Below are 20,787 nucleotides of genomic sequence, written 5' to 3'. Positions count from 1 at the left end.
ATGTTTTATTGGGAAGGGACAATCAGATTTCAGCAGAGCGAGATTCTTTGCGACACACATATATTTTCCCCTGGATCTCATAATCCACATTTAAAACAACAGAAAAGAGTTTGGCTTGGTATACCATATGTAGGAAGTTATCACCCAGCCCTCTCCCAGAAAAATGAAATGTCCTAGGAAATATTGAAAAGGCAGACTATTTCCCTGGATGTGAAAAAGGAAGAAACATGTTTTAAAGGCAGAGTAGCTCCCTGCAGCTTCCTGCCCATCTTCCTTTGTCAATACACCATTAAGATGCCCAAGCCAGTCCCTTTACATAATAAAGAGTTCTCCCCTTCAGCTCAGCTCCCCTTCAGGCATGATTAGCCTTCACCCACTCCCCACATGGCATCCGAGAACTCAACCAAACCTGGATTCAAAACACAGCCTAAAGAGTTGCCCCTGTCATGGCCCCATGAGAGTCTGACAACCAATCAAAATACAAGTTCAAGATCAAAGGCCAGAGCGAGCATAAAACCAGGGACTTTCAGCATCTCAGCCATTCCTTCTGTTCTTCTCCATCCAACATTGAAGCATGTGATCCCCTTTTCTGTTCAGGACTCAAGCCATGTGGCCCTGTACACCATTAAAACCACCTTTCCAAGCAGCCTCCATGTCTCCAGTGTCTTTTTTCCCCACTTGGAGCCGAACCCAGAAGGACATTTCTTTCAATACATACTTGTTCAAAATCACCAGAAAAAAAAGGAATGGTCCTTCATACATACTCACAACCACCTCCCCCTAATTTAGTGCATTTTGAGATTGATCTACATTAAGGTTCCCTGGGGAAGTCATGAACACGTTTCCACTCTGCTGGGGGAAAAAAATCAATTGAAGGGAAAACAAAAATCTTTGTGAATGATATGATGGGGAAATGTATAAAATTGCTTTTTCCTGCAATTTCTTGTTTTCAAATGAAGCAAAAGCACCTGTGTCTAGAGTTGTGCAAGAAAAAATGGCAACACATACGGGATCTCGGTTTACAGTTATTTCTACCAATTTTGATCAGTTCACATAGCATTCCAAAAAGATAGGAACATTGTACGCATTGGGGGGGGGAAAGGCAGGAACTCTTTCTGTCCTCTGTTCTCAGATTGTATAACACACTTGTAATTTTGTGATATTACTGAACTATCTTCTAGGAACAGGGCATCAAGAGATTTGTTTGGGATTTTCAAGGATGGCATATAAAACTTGTAGGCAATACAATTTCTTCGCAGTAAAACTCTAAATGATGTAATACCTACATTCTGGCACTGCTAAACTAGTATCAAAGCTAAAATTTCCACTATTACTGGTCTTAATTTCTGCTCAAATATTTCATGTATGGGTAATGGTATACATAACAGAATAAATATAAATATATGACATGATATAAGTATATCATCCCAATAATAACTTGATTTGCACAATATGCTGAGGTACCACATTTTAGTCTAGCTATCGGTAGTACATTAGCTGAACCTTGTAATGAATGTATCATTGAGTGCATATCAATTGATTTATGATTGTCTTCCTTGCAAATCAAGAAAACAATGTTAAATAAGGACCAGCATGGATTCAGCTGTTGTGAATCACATACTATATGGGTTCAGCAAGCTCACTTTCATGATGCAAGAACCCAACAGCCTTGGATATTAAAAATAAAATAAACCAGCATGCAGTAGGTGACAAGATAAAAGTGACTCTTCTTTTTGAATATTTTTTTAAAAATTAGCTACTGCTTAATCTCTTCATTTTTTTTCTCAGGTTAGTGAATTTTATCAACTGAAATAGACTTTCAGAGAAGCCCTTTCCTGACATCAGCCTTTCATATATATTGAATCAGCCATCATACCCTATGCAACATATCAGGAGGGTTGTGGAAATACATGGTTGTGCCTATCAAAACTGACCTGTTCAGCAAGTCTCCAGCAAAAACAGATGTTTGTAGAGATACTTCCAGATAGTCAAGAAATCAGAATCTACCTGTGTTTTGGACAGTGTCTTGAGGTGTTTAATGTAATTTTGCTTTAATAAATTTACGTATTTAAGAATAAATTTAATAAATAAAATATGTAGGAGGATGGAAGAAAGAAGGCATGGGAAGAAACAAAGAATTCTATTTTCTCTGCAACTCCTCCCCATACTATTTATTCTTTTGTAGACTGAAAAAAGTTCTGGAGGTGGGAAATATATAATTCATTGTGCAAATTTGTTCACCTTAGAGGGAAAACAGGCAATTTTCAATGCCTACAGAAACAGTTGCAATATTTTAAATTCATCCTTTTTTGTGACCGTCTGTTTTCTTATTCTTTTCTTCATCTCCATAACATTTCCCTACTTTGCCTGCCCGCCCATCTATTTGCATTTTTCATTTATTTTCAAAGTTCTTCCACCTTCTATTTTTGTTTTTTTAGATGTAGCCTTCCTGTTTTGTTCCTTTTCCTGAAATAGATTTATTTAGAAATAGCACTTAATTTTTAGCTAACTGTACCAAAACATTGGTCCACATTTTTTTTTCCAAAGCAGGGGAATCTATTCCAAAAATTGGTTAGCAATAGTAATATAGTACAATAAGCTTGCTTGTGAGAACACACAGATATCTCACACTCAATCCTGAGTGATCACAAAGTATAGTCAGAAACTTGAGGTCAGGATTCAAAGTTAGAGACTTTAAATTATAGCCTACTTGGAAGTGATAATTTTATGGTTTGTCTACTTGAAGAGGGCTGGTTTAGGGAAGAATGCTCCAGACCTCTAGCAGCTGCTGGAGAGGAAAAATTAAATTTGGACCACTATATTCCATATTCTTCAACCAACACTTTACAGTCCATATTCTATACGCCTTAACAATGCGGAGGTACGTTAAGGGGAAGAACCAGAGCTGAACTTTTCAGTTCCAGATATTGTACAAGTTGTGAAGATTATGCTTTGCGCTTTTGTAGCATTTTATCTATCTCTGAAATAGTTCCTCAAAACAAAAACCCAACCTTCCTGCTTTCCTTATTCTTTCTGCTACACACGTCTGCACCAAGAAAACAACTCATTTATAATAGCAGGGCGTAAGATAAAAAATACACTCCTGTGCAATCCTGAACACTATATAAATTAATTTCGGATGTTTAACAACTTTTTTAAATGTAAAGACATGAGCCTGTCTGTAGGTCTGTGACATTAGATCAGTGTTTCTCAACCTTGGCAACTTGAAGATGTCCGGACTTCAACTCCCAGAATTCCCCAGCCAGCATTCGCTGGCTGGGGAATTCTGGGAGTTGAAGTCCGGTCATCTTCAAGTTGCCAAGGTTGAGAAACACTGCATTAGATGACCTACATTGCAACAGTTCCAGGCTGACCCCAACTCAGCCCTGATCTGAAAGTCAGTCGTCTCCTCTTTATCCAGCTTCCATCAAAAAAACGCTCCACAGCCTCCTCTCTTTTAAACCAGGGTTTTGGCTGGCACCACCATCCTAGCATCTCACCTACCTTAGATCTGCTGAGAGAAGAGGCACTCCGGCTGAGCTGCTGACTGAACGGGCACTGCTCCACAGATGGACCTCATTGCTACTATTTACAAAAGCCCGATAGGGTTTAATTTGAAGTGGGCTCCACTCCTGCTCTTCGACCATCCAGCAAATCAGGCCCAACGTTTGCAAGCGTTATCTGTAAACAGCTTCCTGTTTGAAACAGCTCAGCTGTCCAGCAGGACGTTAATTAGGAGCAAAATGTGTGGGAATGCAGCAAGGACCCATGATATAAACGGCTGCTTTTGGCAGGGCGCATTTTTGGGAATGCAGGAGGCTTCTCTCTCTTCGCCTCTCTCTCGCCTTCCCATGGAAAGAAGCCCTTCGTTAACTCTTTCACGTCTAGTGTCAGATAGCAGCCATGTGAATAGGATCCTAGCAGAGCAAAGGTCTTCCTTAGTGCCTTGCTTGGGTTTTGAGCATGGACATTCAGAAGGACGATAAGGATCCAGAGCTAAGATATGCCAGAAACATTAGTGTTACACGTAAGAGGGGTGTTGAAAGAAATGTCCTTCTGGGTTCAGCTCCAAGTGGGGAAAAAGACACTGGAGACATGGAGGCTGCTTGGAAAGATGGTTTATTGTTGGACAGGGCCACATGGCTTGAGCCCTGAACAGAAAAGGGGATCACATGCTTCAATGTTGGTGGAGAAGAAGAGAAGGGCTGAAGGAGGGGCTTGCTAGGCTTTTTATACCCTGTTTAGTCCCACCTCTCTGTTTCCGGTTCCTGTGTAAAAATGTATTTTGATTGGTTGTCAGACTCCCATGGTGCCATGCAGGGGGCTACTCTCTAGGCTGTGATGAGTTCTCAGATGCCATGTGGAGAGTTGAATAATATCCCTTCCCCCTACAGCTGCAGCAGAGAAGTCTTTATTATGTAAAGTGGGCTAGCCTGGCCTTCTTAATGGCCCATTAGCTGGGGATGGACTGAAAGCTACAGGCAACTATTCTGTCTTTTAAAACATGTTTCTTTCTTTTCACTTCCAGAGAAATATTCTGCCTTTTCAATATTTCCTAGGATATTTCATTTTTCTGGGAGAGGGCTGGGTGATAACTTCCCACAGGGGCAAATTCTAGCTGGTGCAATTTTGGCTAGAGTCAGAATATTTAGCTCATAGGAAAAATAACATCATGGACAGAAAGATTCTGCACAGTTCCTTCTTTAACACATTATATGCAGATATTGTAAACCCAGTAACATACCTATTCTAAACTGGCACAGTCCTGGATACCAGGACCTCTTTCTGCAAGAAATGTGGATGATTTTATGGATTATTTCAGAAAAGCTCACTCAACGGCCTGTAGTATAAAGCTTCAGTAAAGTGCCCCTAGTCTGGCATAGACTACATTAGAAAACAGAAGAGCGGAATCCCCACTTTCCCCCCCTGCAAAGCAACATCAGCCTGGGACAGAAAGACACTTTCCTGATGTTTGTTTAATGCTTCTCCTTGGTAGGCAATCTGAAGTTTCTGCATATTTTCTCGAACCCCTGCTGAACGTTACTGAAAATATGATGTGCTTTCTTCCAATATTGAAACAGGAAAATTTCAACAACTATTACCTGTTGTAAAATAGGCTTAAAAGGTATTTTTTAATTGCCAAACTCACTAAGAGCCCTCCAGAATTTTGTCCCAAACTCATACTATAGCAACATCGTTGTTTCCCCTGTGGATCCTGCAAGCCCAACTGTTTATGGGAACATCCACCAAAAGATTGCCAGTCTACCTTAATATTACCCCAAACAAGTGTCTTCTAAATTTACTGAGATAAGGTGCAAAGTTCCTATCTAAAATTTAAAAAGATGTTTGAATTAAACATCTAAATGAAGATATCCTTGTTCCTCCCTATCTTTTATCTTAAACCCACATGGCAAAAAACCCCTTAATAGCTTATACAATTGTATACAATGAATGGCATGCCACATCAGACTTGTAGCACCAAGTTGACCTTGGCTGATTTTGAAAAAGCAGAGACAAACCAGGGTAGTGTTTTGATGGGAGCCCATCAGGGGTATTCCAGAGCTACAATCTACCCTTGAGAAATTGATAAAACATTATAAAAGAAAAGATTGGGAATTTTCTCCATGAAGAAAACTGATAATTGTGTCCATGCATTCACCTGGACTTGTGTTCCCCTCAATCTTGGCATTTAATAATTTCATCTATCCCACTACAGTTTAAGACAGTCAATAGCTATTGTTTCAAGTTCACGGCTTCCAAACATAAACTTATAAGTTCATGTAGTTTTGTAATTTCCCTTAATGCAGTGGCGGCTCACAAGTCGGATGTGTCACACGAAAGCCAGGTCACACCCACCCCAGCTCTGCAAAGGCAAAAAAGTCATGAAACGTTACGTGACATCATGACGTAGCAAGTTTGACACCCGCGCCTTAATGCATGTTTTAAAGAAACAGAGTAAGTGGGGTTATTTTTTGTAAAGGGTATATAGTCTCAGAGTAAATGAATAGAGGCACTGCTGGCAACCCCATATGCTCACCTCTTTCTCTTCATAAAGCAGTGTTTCTCAACCTTGGTGACTTTAAGTCCTGTGGACTTCAACTCCCAGAATCCCCCAGCCAGCTCTGCTGGCTGGGGGATTCTGGGAGTTGAAATCCACAGGACTTAAAGTCACCAAGGTTGAGAAACACTGTCAATGCCGATGAGAAATGTCTACTACTGAAAATGAAGGAATGAGATCCCACTTGGCCCGTCCTCAGCAAATCCTTGATTTTCATTATTCTTGAATACTTAACGAAAGGTCATATTGGACCTCATCTTTCAACAGCTATTATTTCCGGAGACTAAGGAGAAAAGTTGCAGCCAAACCAGGTAGAAGCCGCATTGGGACTGATGATGTCCACAAATTATTTTGCTACTGCAGATGGTTTTCCATTAGGAATGACCGGATATGAATGTCTATATTAATCATTTGTACCTGAACTATTCAAGAAGCCACTTTGGTAATGATTTGGGTTTTCTAATAAAAATTTCTTCTTTCGTACTAAATGGTGGAGTACCAAGATATGATCCACCGTCGATCTTCCTTCTCTAAAACCGGCTTGTTCGTCTTTGATTATCCCCCCCCCTGAAATTAGCCAATCTTGAAGTTTATAATTTAGGTGTTTGGCATACAGTTTACTAATAACGCTTAGAAGACTAATGGGCCTGTAGTTGCCTGGGTCATTTCTATTCCCTTTTTTATAAATTGGTATGATAATTGCTAGTCCCCAATCTCTAGGCATATGGCCTACTTCAGCCGTAGAGTCACAGGGAACTCTGTATGAATTAGGAAGATGCCAAAGATTAGGGAATTTGACACCTAGAACATGAACAAGTTCAAGCAAGCATTTTAATTTTCCACTGTAAAATACAATGCAGAATTATCATTTGCGGACACATTGACTGTAGATGAAATGTGTAATGAAACAAACCTTCAAATTAAAATTAAGACTTTGTTCGAAAAAAATGTTAAGTGAAAAATAATTAGAAAGTTTATGGCGTACATTGGCCAGTGATTAAAAAAAAATATAGAGTATATTGTAACGGGCGAATCAAAGGAAGCACTACAGCATCATTTTTGATAGAGGAAAACGCCTCTTTAAAAACGATTGTTTCAGAATATGTTTTAAACACAGATATGGTTAGAATGTTGAAACCTCAATTATTTAAAACTGCTAATTGAAAATGAAATTGTACCAGTTCTGAAAAACTTCAACGACAACTACCTCTGTAAAGTATAAAAGCAACTAGGCATTGCATTCAATCCTCCATTCCTAAGTAAAGAACTTTTTTTAAAATATGCAATTAAAGCAAAGGATTTGATAAAATACAGGTTTGTTACGAAAAGCGTAGTCAAGATAGAGCTGGATCTTGGAGTATTTTTGTTTCATAGATTGAGCCAAACGAAGGCATACCCGAGTATAAAATTCCATGGCTCAAGAACTCAATTTTTTTATGTAGATTCTTGATTTCATGCCTTGAGGTTTTTATAAAAATGGTAAGGTCAAGTGAATACTATGTAAGACTCTTGGGTTCTACGCTGTTCCCAGCAGAGTAATTAAAACCTTAGGCAGAAAACAGACTTCCCACAATGCCATCAAGAATTTTGTCTGCATTAAAACTATAATCATAGTTAACACTGTTAATGATCCAGTAAAGTGGCCAAATTTTGCCCATTTTATGTCTGTTGTTTCAAAACAATCATTTTAATGGGGGGGGGGGGAAGTAGCCAGTGGTGCTTTTTTATACGTGGCTCACACAGCTCCAGAAGTTTCCCATGAAGTCTAAAAACGTATCAGCTGACTTGAGCTCGCAGTTTCTCTTGGCAACGGTTCTGGGAACGAGGACAAGTTCGCTTTGCAGTGTTATCTTTCCTTTCCCTTTTTAAACCTCCACATGCACAAATGTAGTTCTTTGATCACTCGGTGATGACAAAAAAAAAGACCAAAATAATCTGCAATTATGAGAATTCAAATGGTTCGTTTAGTTCACAATTCTTTCAAACCTGAACAAAGCCGTCACAAGCATCAATTTTAATGTTCCTATCCACAATTGACAGATATTTTATAGCAGTGTTTCTCAACCTTGGCAACTTGGAAGATGTCCGGACTTCAACTCCCAGAATTCCCCAGCCAGCGAATGCTGGCTGGGGAATTCTGGGAGTTGAAGTCCGGACATCTTCAAGTTGTCAAGGTTGAGAAACACAGCTTTATAGCAATTATTCTTTGCAATAAAGCCCTATAAATAAAACTTGTCAGCATTCGTTAAAACACTGTGGAAGTTTGTTATACGAGGGCTGCATATTCTGTGAACTTTGCTAGTGAATGACAGGCACTGAAGCCTTTTTTTACCTTTCAGTACCCCAGATTAATTTAGTCTAAAAAATCTAATATTGATATGTGAGGATTTCTCGAAAACATTAAATATAAATCCAGAAACAAGCATGATCTAAGAGGCAACTGAATTGTGCAGAAGGGATTGGTGGAGCCAAGCTTTAGTGTCTAATCTTTTGAACCTGAATTCAGCTTGCTTGATATTTCAAAACTACTAGTCTCCTATTTATATAAGATAACATCTCAATACATATTCTCCAAAAAGCTCTTTGAAAATTAGGTGAATAGGTTTACCACACACAGTGATTTCTTCCCCATCTCTGGGAGTTTTGAAATGCATCATCTATTATTGGTGACGATGCAGTGAATCCTGTTGTGTGCAGATTAGATGTGGGTGACATCTTAACTCTGTTCAACTCTGTGTGTTGTTTAAAGAAATAGAACGATGACATTTTCGCTAACATCACTGTAAGTTGATGGAATGCATATATTACGGGATGCTTTGTTTCCACTAAGTGCAGGATATATAACAAAACCTATAAGTCAACTTTTAGGTATTTCCAAACAAAAAGTTTGAGAAATCTTTTTTTTTTGCATACCTTAAATAAGGGGTCTCTAATTCCCAGGCTGCGACTTAGGCTGTGCAAGCAATAGGCAAGCACACACCTCCATTTGTGAGTGGCGGGCACACACAAGCACTATTTGTGCAAATTGAGTTGTGTGCCACTGCTCACATGGAACCATCCTCTCCCCCCTGCCTATCTGCTAAGCTGGAAAGGTTGGGGATTGCTACCCTAAATGCTTTACATTATAGCCCCACGGGTATCCACTCAGAAGTCCCAAACTCCGCAGGAAAACGAGGATAGGATTGAGGTTTTACACTTTTCAGGAAAATCAATTCAAAAACTGTTTTAATGACACCCTGCTTGGGTTCAATCACTCTTTCACAACTCTAAGAACGTTCGCATAGGATTAATTTGTGAAAACGTACCTGATCTATAACCCAAAGATTATTGAAGCATTAACTGTATCAGGTTGTTTTAGTCCAAGTTGCTCTAGTATTTTTCTAATGCAGCAATTTAAAAACATTTGGCATAGCCAAGTAATTTAGAAATATGTTTAGGCGACATTTATTGGTGGCAAACCAAGAGATGATGCATTCCTTAGGTTTTACACTAAACCGAACCGTTCAGTTCCTTTCATTACAAATCCTGGAATATTAATTTTCAGGATTGAATATTTAGATGTATACTTTAATCAGTATAATTTAACCCTCTTACCTCCACTTTTAAGATACTTAAAATAAAAAGATAGGTTTCTGATGTTTTATGGTAAGTATCATAAAGGTTCTTTGGCTCTTGTCACTCAGTAGGACATATCAAACCCAGAATTATATTATTCAATAGGCACCACAATATGATGGCACAGTAGAATTAATTGTAATGACTTTCAATTCTGTACTTTGACTAGCTATTAATTTGTTACCTATGGCATCTTTTCATCAACAACCAAATATATAGAAATTTAAGTTTCATACTTAAAAAAGCATGACCATTAAAAAAATATGAAGAATTAACTTTTATTAATCCACATATAGTTTTTGCACTTTACAGCTGAAATTCTGGAAACTCAAACACAACATCTTTGCCGGTCAGCTTCTTGTATACACCAGAAAATGTTTCAACCTGCAAACAGAATAACAAAACGTTAGCAAAAATGAGAAGCATAAAATATTAGTGTTACTTGAAAGTAAAGAAAGAAAACTAGAAAAAAGGATATGTCAATTCTGAAATTAAAAAACTATATATGTTATTACCATATACATTTTTAAAAAGCTGATGGCCACACTCCATAATACTCTAAGATTAATTTATACATCACTGAACATTTAAAGGAACAACACATTTGGCACAAGACAAACGTTAAGCCATGGGAGGTGGCAGCACAGAATCAACGTTGACTATAGGAATCACATAGTCAAATCTGGCTGGTACTTAAAATGATAAACCACCAGAAAGCCTCAGGGATGTCAGCTACACCATGAAATAAAATAGCTAATAAATACAAAGCAGAAATAACAATATCTGTAATTTGCCAAGAAAATAAAGTGTCCAGATATTCACTAAGAATCAAGCTTGAAGTTGTCTCTGCCTCCAATATTTTTATATTAGATTTAATATTTTCAAATAAAGAAGCATTGAGACTTGACAATTCAACTGATAACCAAAAATATTTGATTTATTGTATCTCAAAGTATTAACAACAATGTATTATACAAAGTCAGAATTTGAAGCCGGACAAAGTAGAATTTCCCTTCGTTTCCCCCATCAATTCAAGTTTCATCCTACGATTAACTGTTGTAGAGTTTATATGATCCAAATGGGGGAGTGTGTATTATGACTATCCATTAAAAGAGATTACTCACAGACCTCATTACACAAATAGGACAGATTATAGATGATCTTTATTATTTTTGGTAGTTACACTCTAAAAAGTCACTGAACAATATATTAGCAAACACTGAAATCTCAGCTAGAAATGTGGGCATCAAATATGGTTCCCCCAAGTATTACATTTTGCAGCTACAGATGAATTTTGCAAGTAGGCAAATTCACAAATATGAAATCCATGAATACAAATTAACTGTAATTTAGATAGGGTCATTACACAAGTAGCATTAATTAAACATAAATTTATATGTCACCTTTACACTAATTATATTAATCTAAGTTCCAATATGAAAAATCTCAAAAGGAAGCAGCCTGAATTAGGTTACCAAAACGAGATACAATAAACTGTGGTTTTTACTTTATGTCTGTTAATTTTTGGGAGTAATTCAGGAAGACGATTCTGGAAAACTCTAGAATTTTTTTTCTTCCAAATTTTATCATTCCGGGAGGGGTGGGTGGGATTCAATATGTAAACAGTGTAAACCAAAAGCATTTTGAGATATTCTGGACATATTCGAGATGAAATTTGGGACATACTTGAATGTGTAACTGTCATTTAATGACAATTTCAAAGTTATGATGGCTTTGAAAAAAAATGATTTGTAACCTGTAATTGTAACTGTAGCATTGCCTCCATACTCGCGAGATTGCAATTTCCAGCACTCGGCAACAGAGCTCGCATTTATGACTGGCTGTAACATCCATGTGATCACATTTTGCAACATGCCCATTGGGGAAGCTGGATTTGCTTAATGACTGAATTCAATTAAGGTCAACACAATTCGTTTAGCAATTGTCGTAACAATTTTGTAAAATCAGCTCCAACTTGGCATGTAACAGAAATTCCAGTCCCAATTGGTGTCATAAGTTGAAGACTAACGGTAGGCCTGTTTAAAGGCTAAGCTAATGGCATTGTTTGGCAGAAAATTAAAACATTTCAGAATTTTCCAGAAGGATCTGTTTCCATATCATCACATTCCATATATCCCTGTAACCAGTGGTGGGATTCAGCCAGCTCACACCATTTTGGGAGAACCGGTTGTAAAACCTTCTGAGCAGTTTGGTAAACTGGTTGTTGGAAGAAATCATTAGGGCAGAGAACCGGTTGTTAAATTATTTGAATCCCACCACTGCCTCTAACACAGGCCATAAGGCACCTCCATTCCTTATATAGCCTAAAAAATGATTTATGTTCCTCTTTTCAACCAAAAAGAAAACATTAAAAAAAACCCAACATTTGTAAACCTTGCAGGTACCATATTTTAGCAATTCCAAAAAAGCTCAACCACAGGCCCAATTTTACATTAATCTGTCCTTTGATCATCCACCAAGTTTTGATTTTCAAACATATCGGCTTCATCAAATGATCTGCCACAGTCTGCTTTATGCATTTATCTGCAGTTTATTGGCGTAAAAGCAAACTCCCCCAACTTTCTCTTACCTTGTGTTCAACGTTGTTCTGCTGTGCTTTGTCTAAATGGACCTTTATAAGCCGGCTGCCGTCCAGTTTTACACGGATTCTCTTGCCCACAATTTCACTGGGGAACACCAAGTCTTCAAGAATGGCATCGTGCACTGCAGTAAGCGTGCGGCTAAACAGAAGAGAACGAAACATTTGCTACGGTGCCTTCAAATTTTACACAACTACTAAGGCAACAGTCCCCAAACCTTTCCACCTTGGTGGCCCGGCATTGGGGGGTGGCATGAGTGCCAGGCTCATAGGCACTCAAATGGCGCTTTGTGCGTGAGCAGAGGCCCCTTGTGTGCGAAGTTTCACTTGCAATCAAGCGTGCTCTACTCGCAGAAGCAGAGGGTAGAGGGATCCATCACTCAGGCAAGTGAAGCTTCTCACACACTTGCTCATCGCTCACACAGCCCAGTTTGAAACAGGCATGGCCTGGGGTTTGGATACCCCTGTACATTTATTCAGTTTTTAAATTACAACCGGTTATTTATGGGGAATGTTTTAAATCAGACATTCTGGTTCCAAAGCAACACTCCATTACCTAAACCAGTGTTTCTCAACCTTGGCAACTTGAAGATGTCCGGACTTCAAGTCCCAGAATTCCCCAGCCAGCATTCGCTGGCTGGGGAATTCTGGGACTTGAAGTCCGGACATCTTCAAATTGCCAAGGTTGAGAAACACTGACCTAAACAGTAAGATTAAATTCAATTTTTTAAGTAGCAATTAAATTGTAGTGAAACAATTGGCTATTCTTGCCCATTTACCACTGTAACAAGGGAAGTAGACTGTACTAAGCAGAGCGTGGAAGAAAATTATATTTTTATTTCAACTAGTCTTGATGTCTGCGTTCAAAGAAATTCAAATGAAATTACAAATGGAGTCTCCAGGATCAGAATCCAAATGGTTAATTTAGAGTAAATAAATTTAGAGTAATAAAACTACAACCCTCAGCTTAAATGTTAGCTTAAAATGCATGAAGTCTCTTGGATCAAATATTTCCATTTGGAGGGTCTAAAAGAAGCCTTAAGTATCATGTTGCTAAAACTGAGCTTTTGACTCAAGACTAAATATCTTATTAATAAACTTGGCTTATAAGCAATGCAATAAGCCATTAACCTCAGTTCAGACGAAAGATTATTATTGGAAAGAACCAGACGGAGAATACATATTTGCCCTGCTACTAAACAGAAGGCTCTAAAGAGCAAAATGTAATACACATCCTTGTTTGGTTAGACATAATGTTCAAGTCAGCCTTTTCAATACAATGTTCTTGGGAAGTTTGCCGTTTTCTGTAGTATTCGTACTGTGTTATCAATGTAAAAGGCAGAAATGGTACATATAAGCCAAAATAATAATTTCCCAGAACAGCCAATGAATTGAACTTGTTGCAGACAGATGTGCAATCTCCAGGTCTGTCTGTCCATCTAATGTATATAGCTGGCCATTTCAACAAATTAAGCAATCGAGTAAATTACAGAATTTACTTGATTACTATTTTTATTGTCCCCAACCTCACGTCAATTAGGTTGAGAACAGTTGATTGCAGAAGCTCATCTACAGCTGGTCAGAATGGATGGTCAAAGAGGCATAACATCCTCTCCATTTCCGCATTACTCCAAATTATGTAAAAATCATACTGGCTAGGGAATTCTGGGACTTGAAGCCCACACATATTTAAGCTGCTACGGTTGAGAAACACCGGCATAGAGTGCAAGAAAAGAATGTTTAAGTAACAGCAAACAGCGTTCCAAGCCGACTACAAAAACGTTTTGCTTTTTATATGATCAAATATTATCAAAGTACTAAATTCTGCAAGTTTTTAATGTTTCTCCACTGAGATCTACCGAGTTTTCAGATGGCTTCAGTCGTTTAAAAAATTATTCTGGGAACTTGCCAAATGTTGCTTGCCAACCCAGTTTAAGGTATAACGTAAAAAACTAAACACACAACAAACTGCTTTTTGTCATTCCTGCTTCAACCAAAATATAACAGCAGCTTCTAATAGCAGTTTCCATTCCTTCAATAGACCAATAAAAATGGATACATTTTCAAAATAATGTTATGCTTGGTTACACACATTCATCTACCAGTATCCTCAACTTACAACTATAATGGGGTCTGGGACTTCCATTGTATGTCATGACTGTTGTAAGTCGAAGCATCCATATGACTTACCTAATTTTATGACTTTTTTTTACCACAATCACTAAGCAAATGCCACCATCATTAAGCAAATCCATTGTCTGCAATGATCATTTTTTTGTTGGAAACTAAATAAATGTCAGTTTCTAGCAAAAAAACCTCCCCATAAATCAGTCACATGACCACTGGATGCGGCAAATGGTTGTAAATGTGACGTAGTTGCCGAGGATCCAAAAGTGTTAGGAAGTTGAGACATACCTGTAATCCATTATTATTTGCTCCAAATTTTACCCGATTTCTACTGACTTAGGCAGATGCCTTTATCATTATTTGGTAATTTATTGCCCAATTATTATAGATTAGACCCAACATTTCCCTGAATGCAAACCATGTGCTATAATCTGTTACAGACCATTCATACTGAGACCAAATAAACATCATACTTTTGCCCTTTAAATGTCTCAAACTTCCAAGCATTGTTAACTTATAAACAGCATGGAAGGATTTGAACATAGTTGTATCAGAATATTTATATTTCTTTTCAGAAGATAACAATACCTTCTGGGACGCTTCTGCTTGTTTTTTGTGCGGCTTTTTCTTGTTGGCTTGGGTAAAATTCTCCTCTGTTAAAACAAGGTAACAGCATATCTATAAGTGTGTTTCTCATATAGTAGAGACAGGCAATTTTTACAGCAAATTAGCTTTTGCGGAGCCTAAATCAGGCTCTCAGTACAATACAAGGCACAAGTAACTGGGAAGTAAGACCCAGCACTGAATAATCGTATACTGTAGACCAGTGTTTTTCAACCACTGTGCCGCGGCACACTAGTGTGCCGTGACATAGTGTAAGGTGTGCCGTGGGAAAAACACCCACTGGGTGTTTTTGCCTCGGGACATCTCTGTGTCCCGAAAGTTGCTTTCGGGACACAGGGATGCCTCTATTAAGTCCCTGCGGCCCCGCGTTTACTTTAAAAACGCGGGGACCGCCGGGAGGTAGCGCACGCAGGGACGTCACTGACGTCCCATTTGTGCGCCCATAGCAACAATCGCGGAGGACCGGAGCAGCGAGGAGAATGCGCACTGTCAACTTGGTAAGTGTTACCAGCGGCGCATCTCCTTCGGTGTTCCGAGCACCGAAGTGGCAGTACACAGGGATACAGCCTTCAGTAATACACTGTATGGCTGAAGGCTGTATGTCTGTGGGGGAACTATACTGCACCTAATGTGGGGGAATTACAACCTAATGTGGGGGAAACTATACTGCCAACCTAATGTGGGGGAAAATAAGATATATGCAAGATAAGATACATATCTGTGTGAGATGAGCTTTTCAAGCCTGACTGCTATAAAAACTAAAGACAGAGAGAGACTGAGAGCTGTTGATGAAGAGCTACGTGTGTGTCTTTCTTCGATTCCTGCCAGAATATCAGCTTTGTGTTCAGAAAAACAGGCCCAGGTTTCGCACTGAGTAAGTAAACAGAAATATGAACAATTATAAAATAATTTCTTTTTGTTTATTTGATTCCTATTCAAGAGAATTACTTTATATATAGTCAATATAGGCACAGAGTTAATTTTTTTTAACATTTTCTAATGGTGGTGTGCCTCGTGATTTTTTTCATGAAAAAAGTGTGCCTTTGCACAAAAAAGGTTGAAAAACACTGCTGTAGACTACAAATTTCATAAGTAAACCGATCATCTTCACAAACTTCACTTTGTGAAATCCAAAGGTTCAAATATTTATGACAAACACTTACCTGGGCAATGAAAACCACATGTTTTCCACTGAATTTTTTCTCCAGCTCACGAACTAGCCGGACCTGAATCTTCTGAAACGATTTCAGTTGGGGAACTGGTACGAAAATGATGATTGCTTTTCTACCACCACCCACTTCAATCTCCTGAGTAAAAAACAGAACTGGGGATGAACACGATTTACATTTTGAAAGTACGAAACTAGCAATTTTATTTCCATAAACACGAAAGATCCAAAGGTATCTTAATTTGGACACAGGCAAAAGGGTAACCTGGCAGTCCATCTCTTCTTGCACACTAAGTTCAGAGAAATTCCCATGGAAAGATCTAGACAAACTTTTTGAATACATCACTGATCAAATCCAACATAATGAAAACAATCATTTTACATCTTGGTTTTGTAGCAAGGAAATTGCATTTATCAATACCTACTTAACTCCCTTTTTATGAACCTGTAATCCCTTAATTCAGAGTAGATGGATGGAGCGGAGTGTTTACTGGCTCAATACACTTCCTGACAACACAAGGAGTTCACACACACACACACACAGTATATACTGCTACCTAAGATTGTATCAATACCTATCCTAGTATAAAATATCTAGTTTTTTAAAGCATTTAAATTGATACACGCACCTGAAATATGCAAAAATTACACAGCAAGAAAACAAGCTGATTCAGCTAAGGCAGTGGTTCTCAACCTTCCCAATGCCGCGACCTTTTAATATAGGTCCTCATGTTGTGGTGACCCCCAACCATAAAATTGGGGTCTTGGTTCCTAAGACCATTGAACATATGTGTTTTCCGATGGTCTTAGGCGACCCCTGTCCCAAAGGGGTCCCGAGCCACAGGTTGAGAACCACTGAGCTAAGATTTCTGATTTTCACACGACTTTTTTTTTAAATACAAAACTCTATATTCCATTAGGCTCACTCATGTGAGAATGACTTCACAGAATGCCTATACAGGTAGTCCTCGCTTTACAACAATTCATTTACTGACTGTTCAAAGTTATAACAGCACTGAAAAAAGTGACTTATGACCATTTTTCACACATGATCTTTGCAGCATTTCCATGGTTACATGGATTTACATTTGAATGCTTGACAACTGACTCACATTTATGATGGCTGCAGAGTCCCACTTAACACTGTTATTAATTTAATAGTTAATGATTCACTTAACAAATGTGACAAGAAAATGGAGTAAAACTCACTTAGCAACATAAAGTTTAGGCTCAAATGTGGTCATAATTTGAGGACTACCTGCACTGGAGTTTATTCAAGGCTACAGCAATTTCCAGGTTTCAATGATAAAAGTAAATCAACGGTATGGATGGAGGAACTATAAAATCAAACATTAGGCACTATATTTGGATATACTAGATTACTGTTGTCCTGTATCCTACTCAACCATCTGGAACTTTTGTGGTCCATGCATACAAGACATAGAATCCCAACCAAAGTTTACATATTACCTTTGCTGCTGTAATATTCAGTTCTCTCAGCTGGGCCTTTAAGTCAGAATTCATCTCCAACTCCAAGAGGGCCTTAAGAGAATATTATTATTAGATTTATAACTTGCCTTTCTGCTTTGGATATTTTTATTTTTCATTAATACTTAGATGAACTACACATTCACCTGAAATGTCTAGAAGCTATTAGCTCAGGTTCCTCCTAAATACACTGAAATACATAAGGCAACTTCTATTTCTATTAAAGATAGTTGAACCACACAAACTTTACTAAATTGTACAACTGCTTGTTCATTTAGGCTACACAAATAATAAAATAACTACAAATCCTTAATATTATTTTTGGAGTTTGGAGTTCATTTATTTATTTAACTCCAAATAAATATTAACTAGCTCATTAGTCATGTTTTAGAACTGCATTAATTTCTTTCAGCCTAGAATTTTCAACAAAAAGAGCACATACCTGGGAGATGCCAGATTCAAATTCATCTGGCTTTTCGCCATTGGGCTTCACAATCTTTGCGCTCGAACTGAACATGGCCTTTCTACAATCAAAAACAAAACAGAACACCCTTAGCACATAATAAAAAATGTCCCTCCCGAAAGTTAAGGAAAAGCACATTGTAATCTACAATATCAATGAGTATAGAAGTACTATACAAAGCAGTGATGTGGTTAAGGACATAGGATCTACAAAAAATAAAATGTAAGTTCACCCATCTGCTTGATAATAATTTCTGAAGTGCTGTTTCCATACAAGTAAAAGCTTGCAAGGGTAGCCTACCTCATCATAAAGATATTGTACATGGTCAATACAAGTTGCAAAGTACATGATGCCCTTATTGACACATAGCCCTTCACACACACGTTTAAATCCCAGTGCTGAACAGCTTCTCAGAGAAGTGACTGTGAAACATTCCACCCGAACCAGGTGGTCCAATAACATCCTTTCCAAAACACCCTCTCAAAACCAAAAAGAAAAAAAAAAGGTTTGATTCTAGATGATCCCAAAGATGCTTCTTAAAAAGGCATGTGGACTTCGGTTTTTTCCTGAAGACGTTTTGCGATAATTTTTTATTTTATTTTAAACAGATAAGCACATCAACAAAAACACATAACTTAAAAACAACATAGGAACAATAAGTTCCATCGTAATCGGTTTCTTTGCCGTTAGTGTTTTCCCTCCTATACATTTCTATCTTTCATTCAAAATCTCCTTATTCGTTATCCATTTTTATGTACATTTCTTTACTTATTTAAACTTAGCTACTTATGACCAAATATTATTTACCTATATTATGCTTTATATTTTTACTGTCATTTATTCTCTTACATACAGATTATAGATATACATTCACATAATTATTTTTCTTTGCCATTCTTATATTATTATTATTCCATTTGAAAGGTTATAAGGTATAATTTAAAATGCTGTTTACCATCCTTCGCACCTGCTAAGACACCACCTTGTTTTCTCTCTTTTCTTCCTCCCTTCCTTCTCTACTTCCTTCCTTGTCTCCATCCCCTTCTTGCTTCCCTTACATCTTCCCTACCCCTACTCTCTTTCTTCTCTTTCCTACTCTCTTGTCCTTCTTTCTTTCTCTTCCTCTTCTCTCCCTTCTACCCACCTTCCCTTACCTCTTTCTTTTTCCCTTACCTCTCCTCCACATATCTTCTTCCTCTCCAACTATCTCTCCTTCTCTTTCTCTCTCTTCCACCCTCCACTCCTTTCCTTTCCTTCGTCCCTCCATTCTCTACTTCCTTCCTCCCCTCCTTTCCTTCCTTCTTCCCTTCCAGAACTGAAGCAGCTCCTTGGATGAGAAGCAAAAATGCCAAGGGGAAAAAACAACATCCATTTGCCTTAACAAGAAACGCCTTTGGAAGGACCAAGACCTGGACGGCCGAGAACTTCTATAGACAGACTCTGTGATATTTCACATAACCACTACAGAAGCTTTCTAAAGAATGCAACAGAATCTGCCATGTAGGGAGGGGGGGGGGGGATCTGAACTTCCAACAGTGACCAGGTTGCTATTCAGTATATGGGAAATGCAAGCTGGGGGGGGGGGGGGAAACGACAATTAACCTCGTGTCAAACCCAAAGGCCTTTTAAGCAAGGCTGATTTGCATCAGCATCCCACCAAGACACGGGCGCCAAAGTCAGTCCGTGCACCACGTGCCATGCAGGAGAGCAAAACGAGTCATTGTACTAATTGCAGTGATTCTCAACCTTGGGGACTTTGTGGACTTCAACTCCCAGAATTCCCCCAGCCAGCTTTGCTGGCTGGGGGAATTCTGGGAGTTGAAGTCCACAAAGTCCCCAAGGTTGAGAAACACTGGACTATTGAATAAACATCGTTGGGGAAACCACAGCCGAGGCTGAATGCCCACGAGCGTTAAACAAACCTGGAAGCCTGGGGGGAATTTGAGCTCTACCGAGGCCAAAGTAGCAGCCTTCACTGTCACTGTGCAAAATAAAGGATGCGAAATCGGGCATTTTGTGCTTCCTCCTCCTCCTCCCGGGCGCCCCCCTCCCCCACAGCGTCCCCTCCCCAACGGCTCCGTCCCTGCCGCCAGCAGGCCATCGGCAGCCAAGAAAGGGCGAATCGGACGCATCCCCAGACGCTCGGCCTAGAAAAGCAGGTTTCCACCGACCGGGCGCCACATCGGCGGACCCTCCGAGGGAAAAACGCGCCATCACCTCCCGCCAGGCCCCGGTCGCTCATACCCACCACTTTCAGCGCCGGCCTAGAAAAAGGAAGAGCTCTCGCGAGAACTCCGCTCATTCCCAAGCGTGAGAACGCTTGGCTCCGCCCTCTTTTCTCTCCGAAAGGGCCAATGGGAAGAGCCCGGAACGCGGAAGAGCTCCGCCTTCGTGAAGTTTGCTCATCCCCCGGCGTGAGAACGCTTGGCTCCGCCCTCTTTTCCTCTCCGAAAGGACCAATGGGAAGAGCCCGGAACGCGGAAGAGCTCCGCCTTCGTGAAGTTTGCTCATCCCCCGGCGTGAGAACGCTTGGCTCCGCCCTCTTTTCCTCTCCGAAAGGGCCAATGGGAAAAGCCCGGAACGCGGAAGAGCTCCGCCTTCGTGAAGTTTTGCTAAGCGGGAGTCAATTCCGGGCAGAAGCTCTG

The 20,787-nt window shown here is 39.2% G+C and overlaps 2 protein-coding genes across 5 annotated transcripts in view; both read right to left on the bottom strand.

Annotated features, from left to right (window-relative positions):
• COLEC11 (collectin subfamily member 11) overlaps positions 1 to 20,787 on the bottom strand; it is a 40,942-nt gene that overhangs the window by 16,788 nt on the left and 3,367 nt on the right. For 2 of the 3 annotated variants that reach the window (XM_032212476.1, XM_032212478.1), the window contains exon 1: positions 3,505 to 3,786. The exons of the other annotated variant lie outside the window; for it this stretch is intronic. The gene's annotated coding sequence lies outside the window, so the exon portion shown is untranslated. Of the gene's footprint in view, positions 1 to 3,504; positions 3,787 to 20,787 lie in introns of those variants that run through there. 3 annotated transcript variants of the gene reach the window in all.
• RPS7 (ribosomal protein S7) lies at positions 9,933 to 20,460 on the bottom strand. Of its 2 annotated transcripts, none has more exons than XM_032212479.1 (7): positions 20,391 to 20,460; positions 18,122 to 18,203; positions 17,662 to 17,733; positions 16,187 to 16,330; positions 14,988 to 15,052; positions 12,264 to 12,414; positions 9,933 to 10,057 (listed from the first exon to the last, which is right to left on the bottom strand). In XM_032212479.1, the coding sequence occupies exons 2-7, from the start codon at positions 18,194 to 18,196 to the stop codon at positions 9,980 to 9,982; spliced, it is 585 nt and encodes a 194-aa protein (XP_032068370.1). In that variant the 5' UTR covers positions 18,197 to 18,203; positions 20,391 to 20,460; the 3' UTR covers positions 9,933 to 9,979. The 2 variants fall into 2 exon arrangements, with proteins under 2 accessions (XP_032068370.1, XP_032068371.1); XM_032212480.1 differs by lacking the exon at positions 20,391 to 20,460 and adding an exon at positions 20,065 to 20,089.

The sequence above is a fragment of the Thamnophis elegans genome, chromosome 3 (assembly GCF_009769535.1).
Source record: "Thamnophis elegans isolate rThaEle1 chromosome 3, rThaEle1.pri, whole genome shotgun sequence".
Taxonomy (NCBI): domain Eukaryota; kingdom Metazoa; phylum Chordata; class Lepidosauria; order Squamata; family Colubridae; genus Thamnophis; species Thamnophis elegans.
Note: the sequence above shows the minus strand (reverse complement) of the source record. Positions and strands in the feature narration are given on the sequence as shown.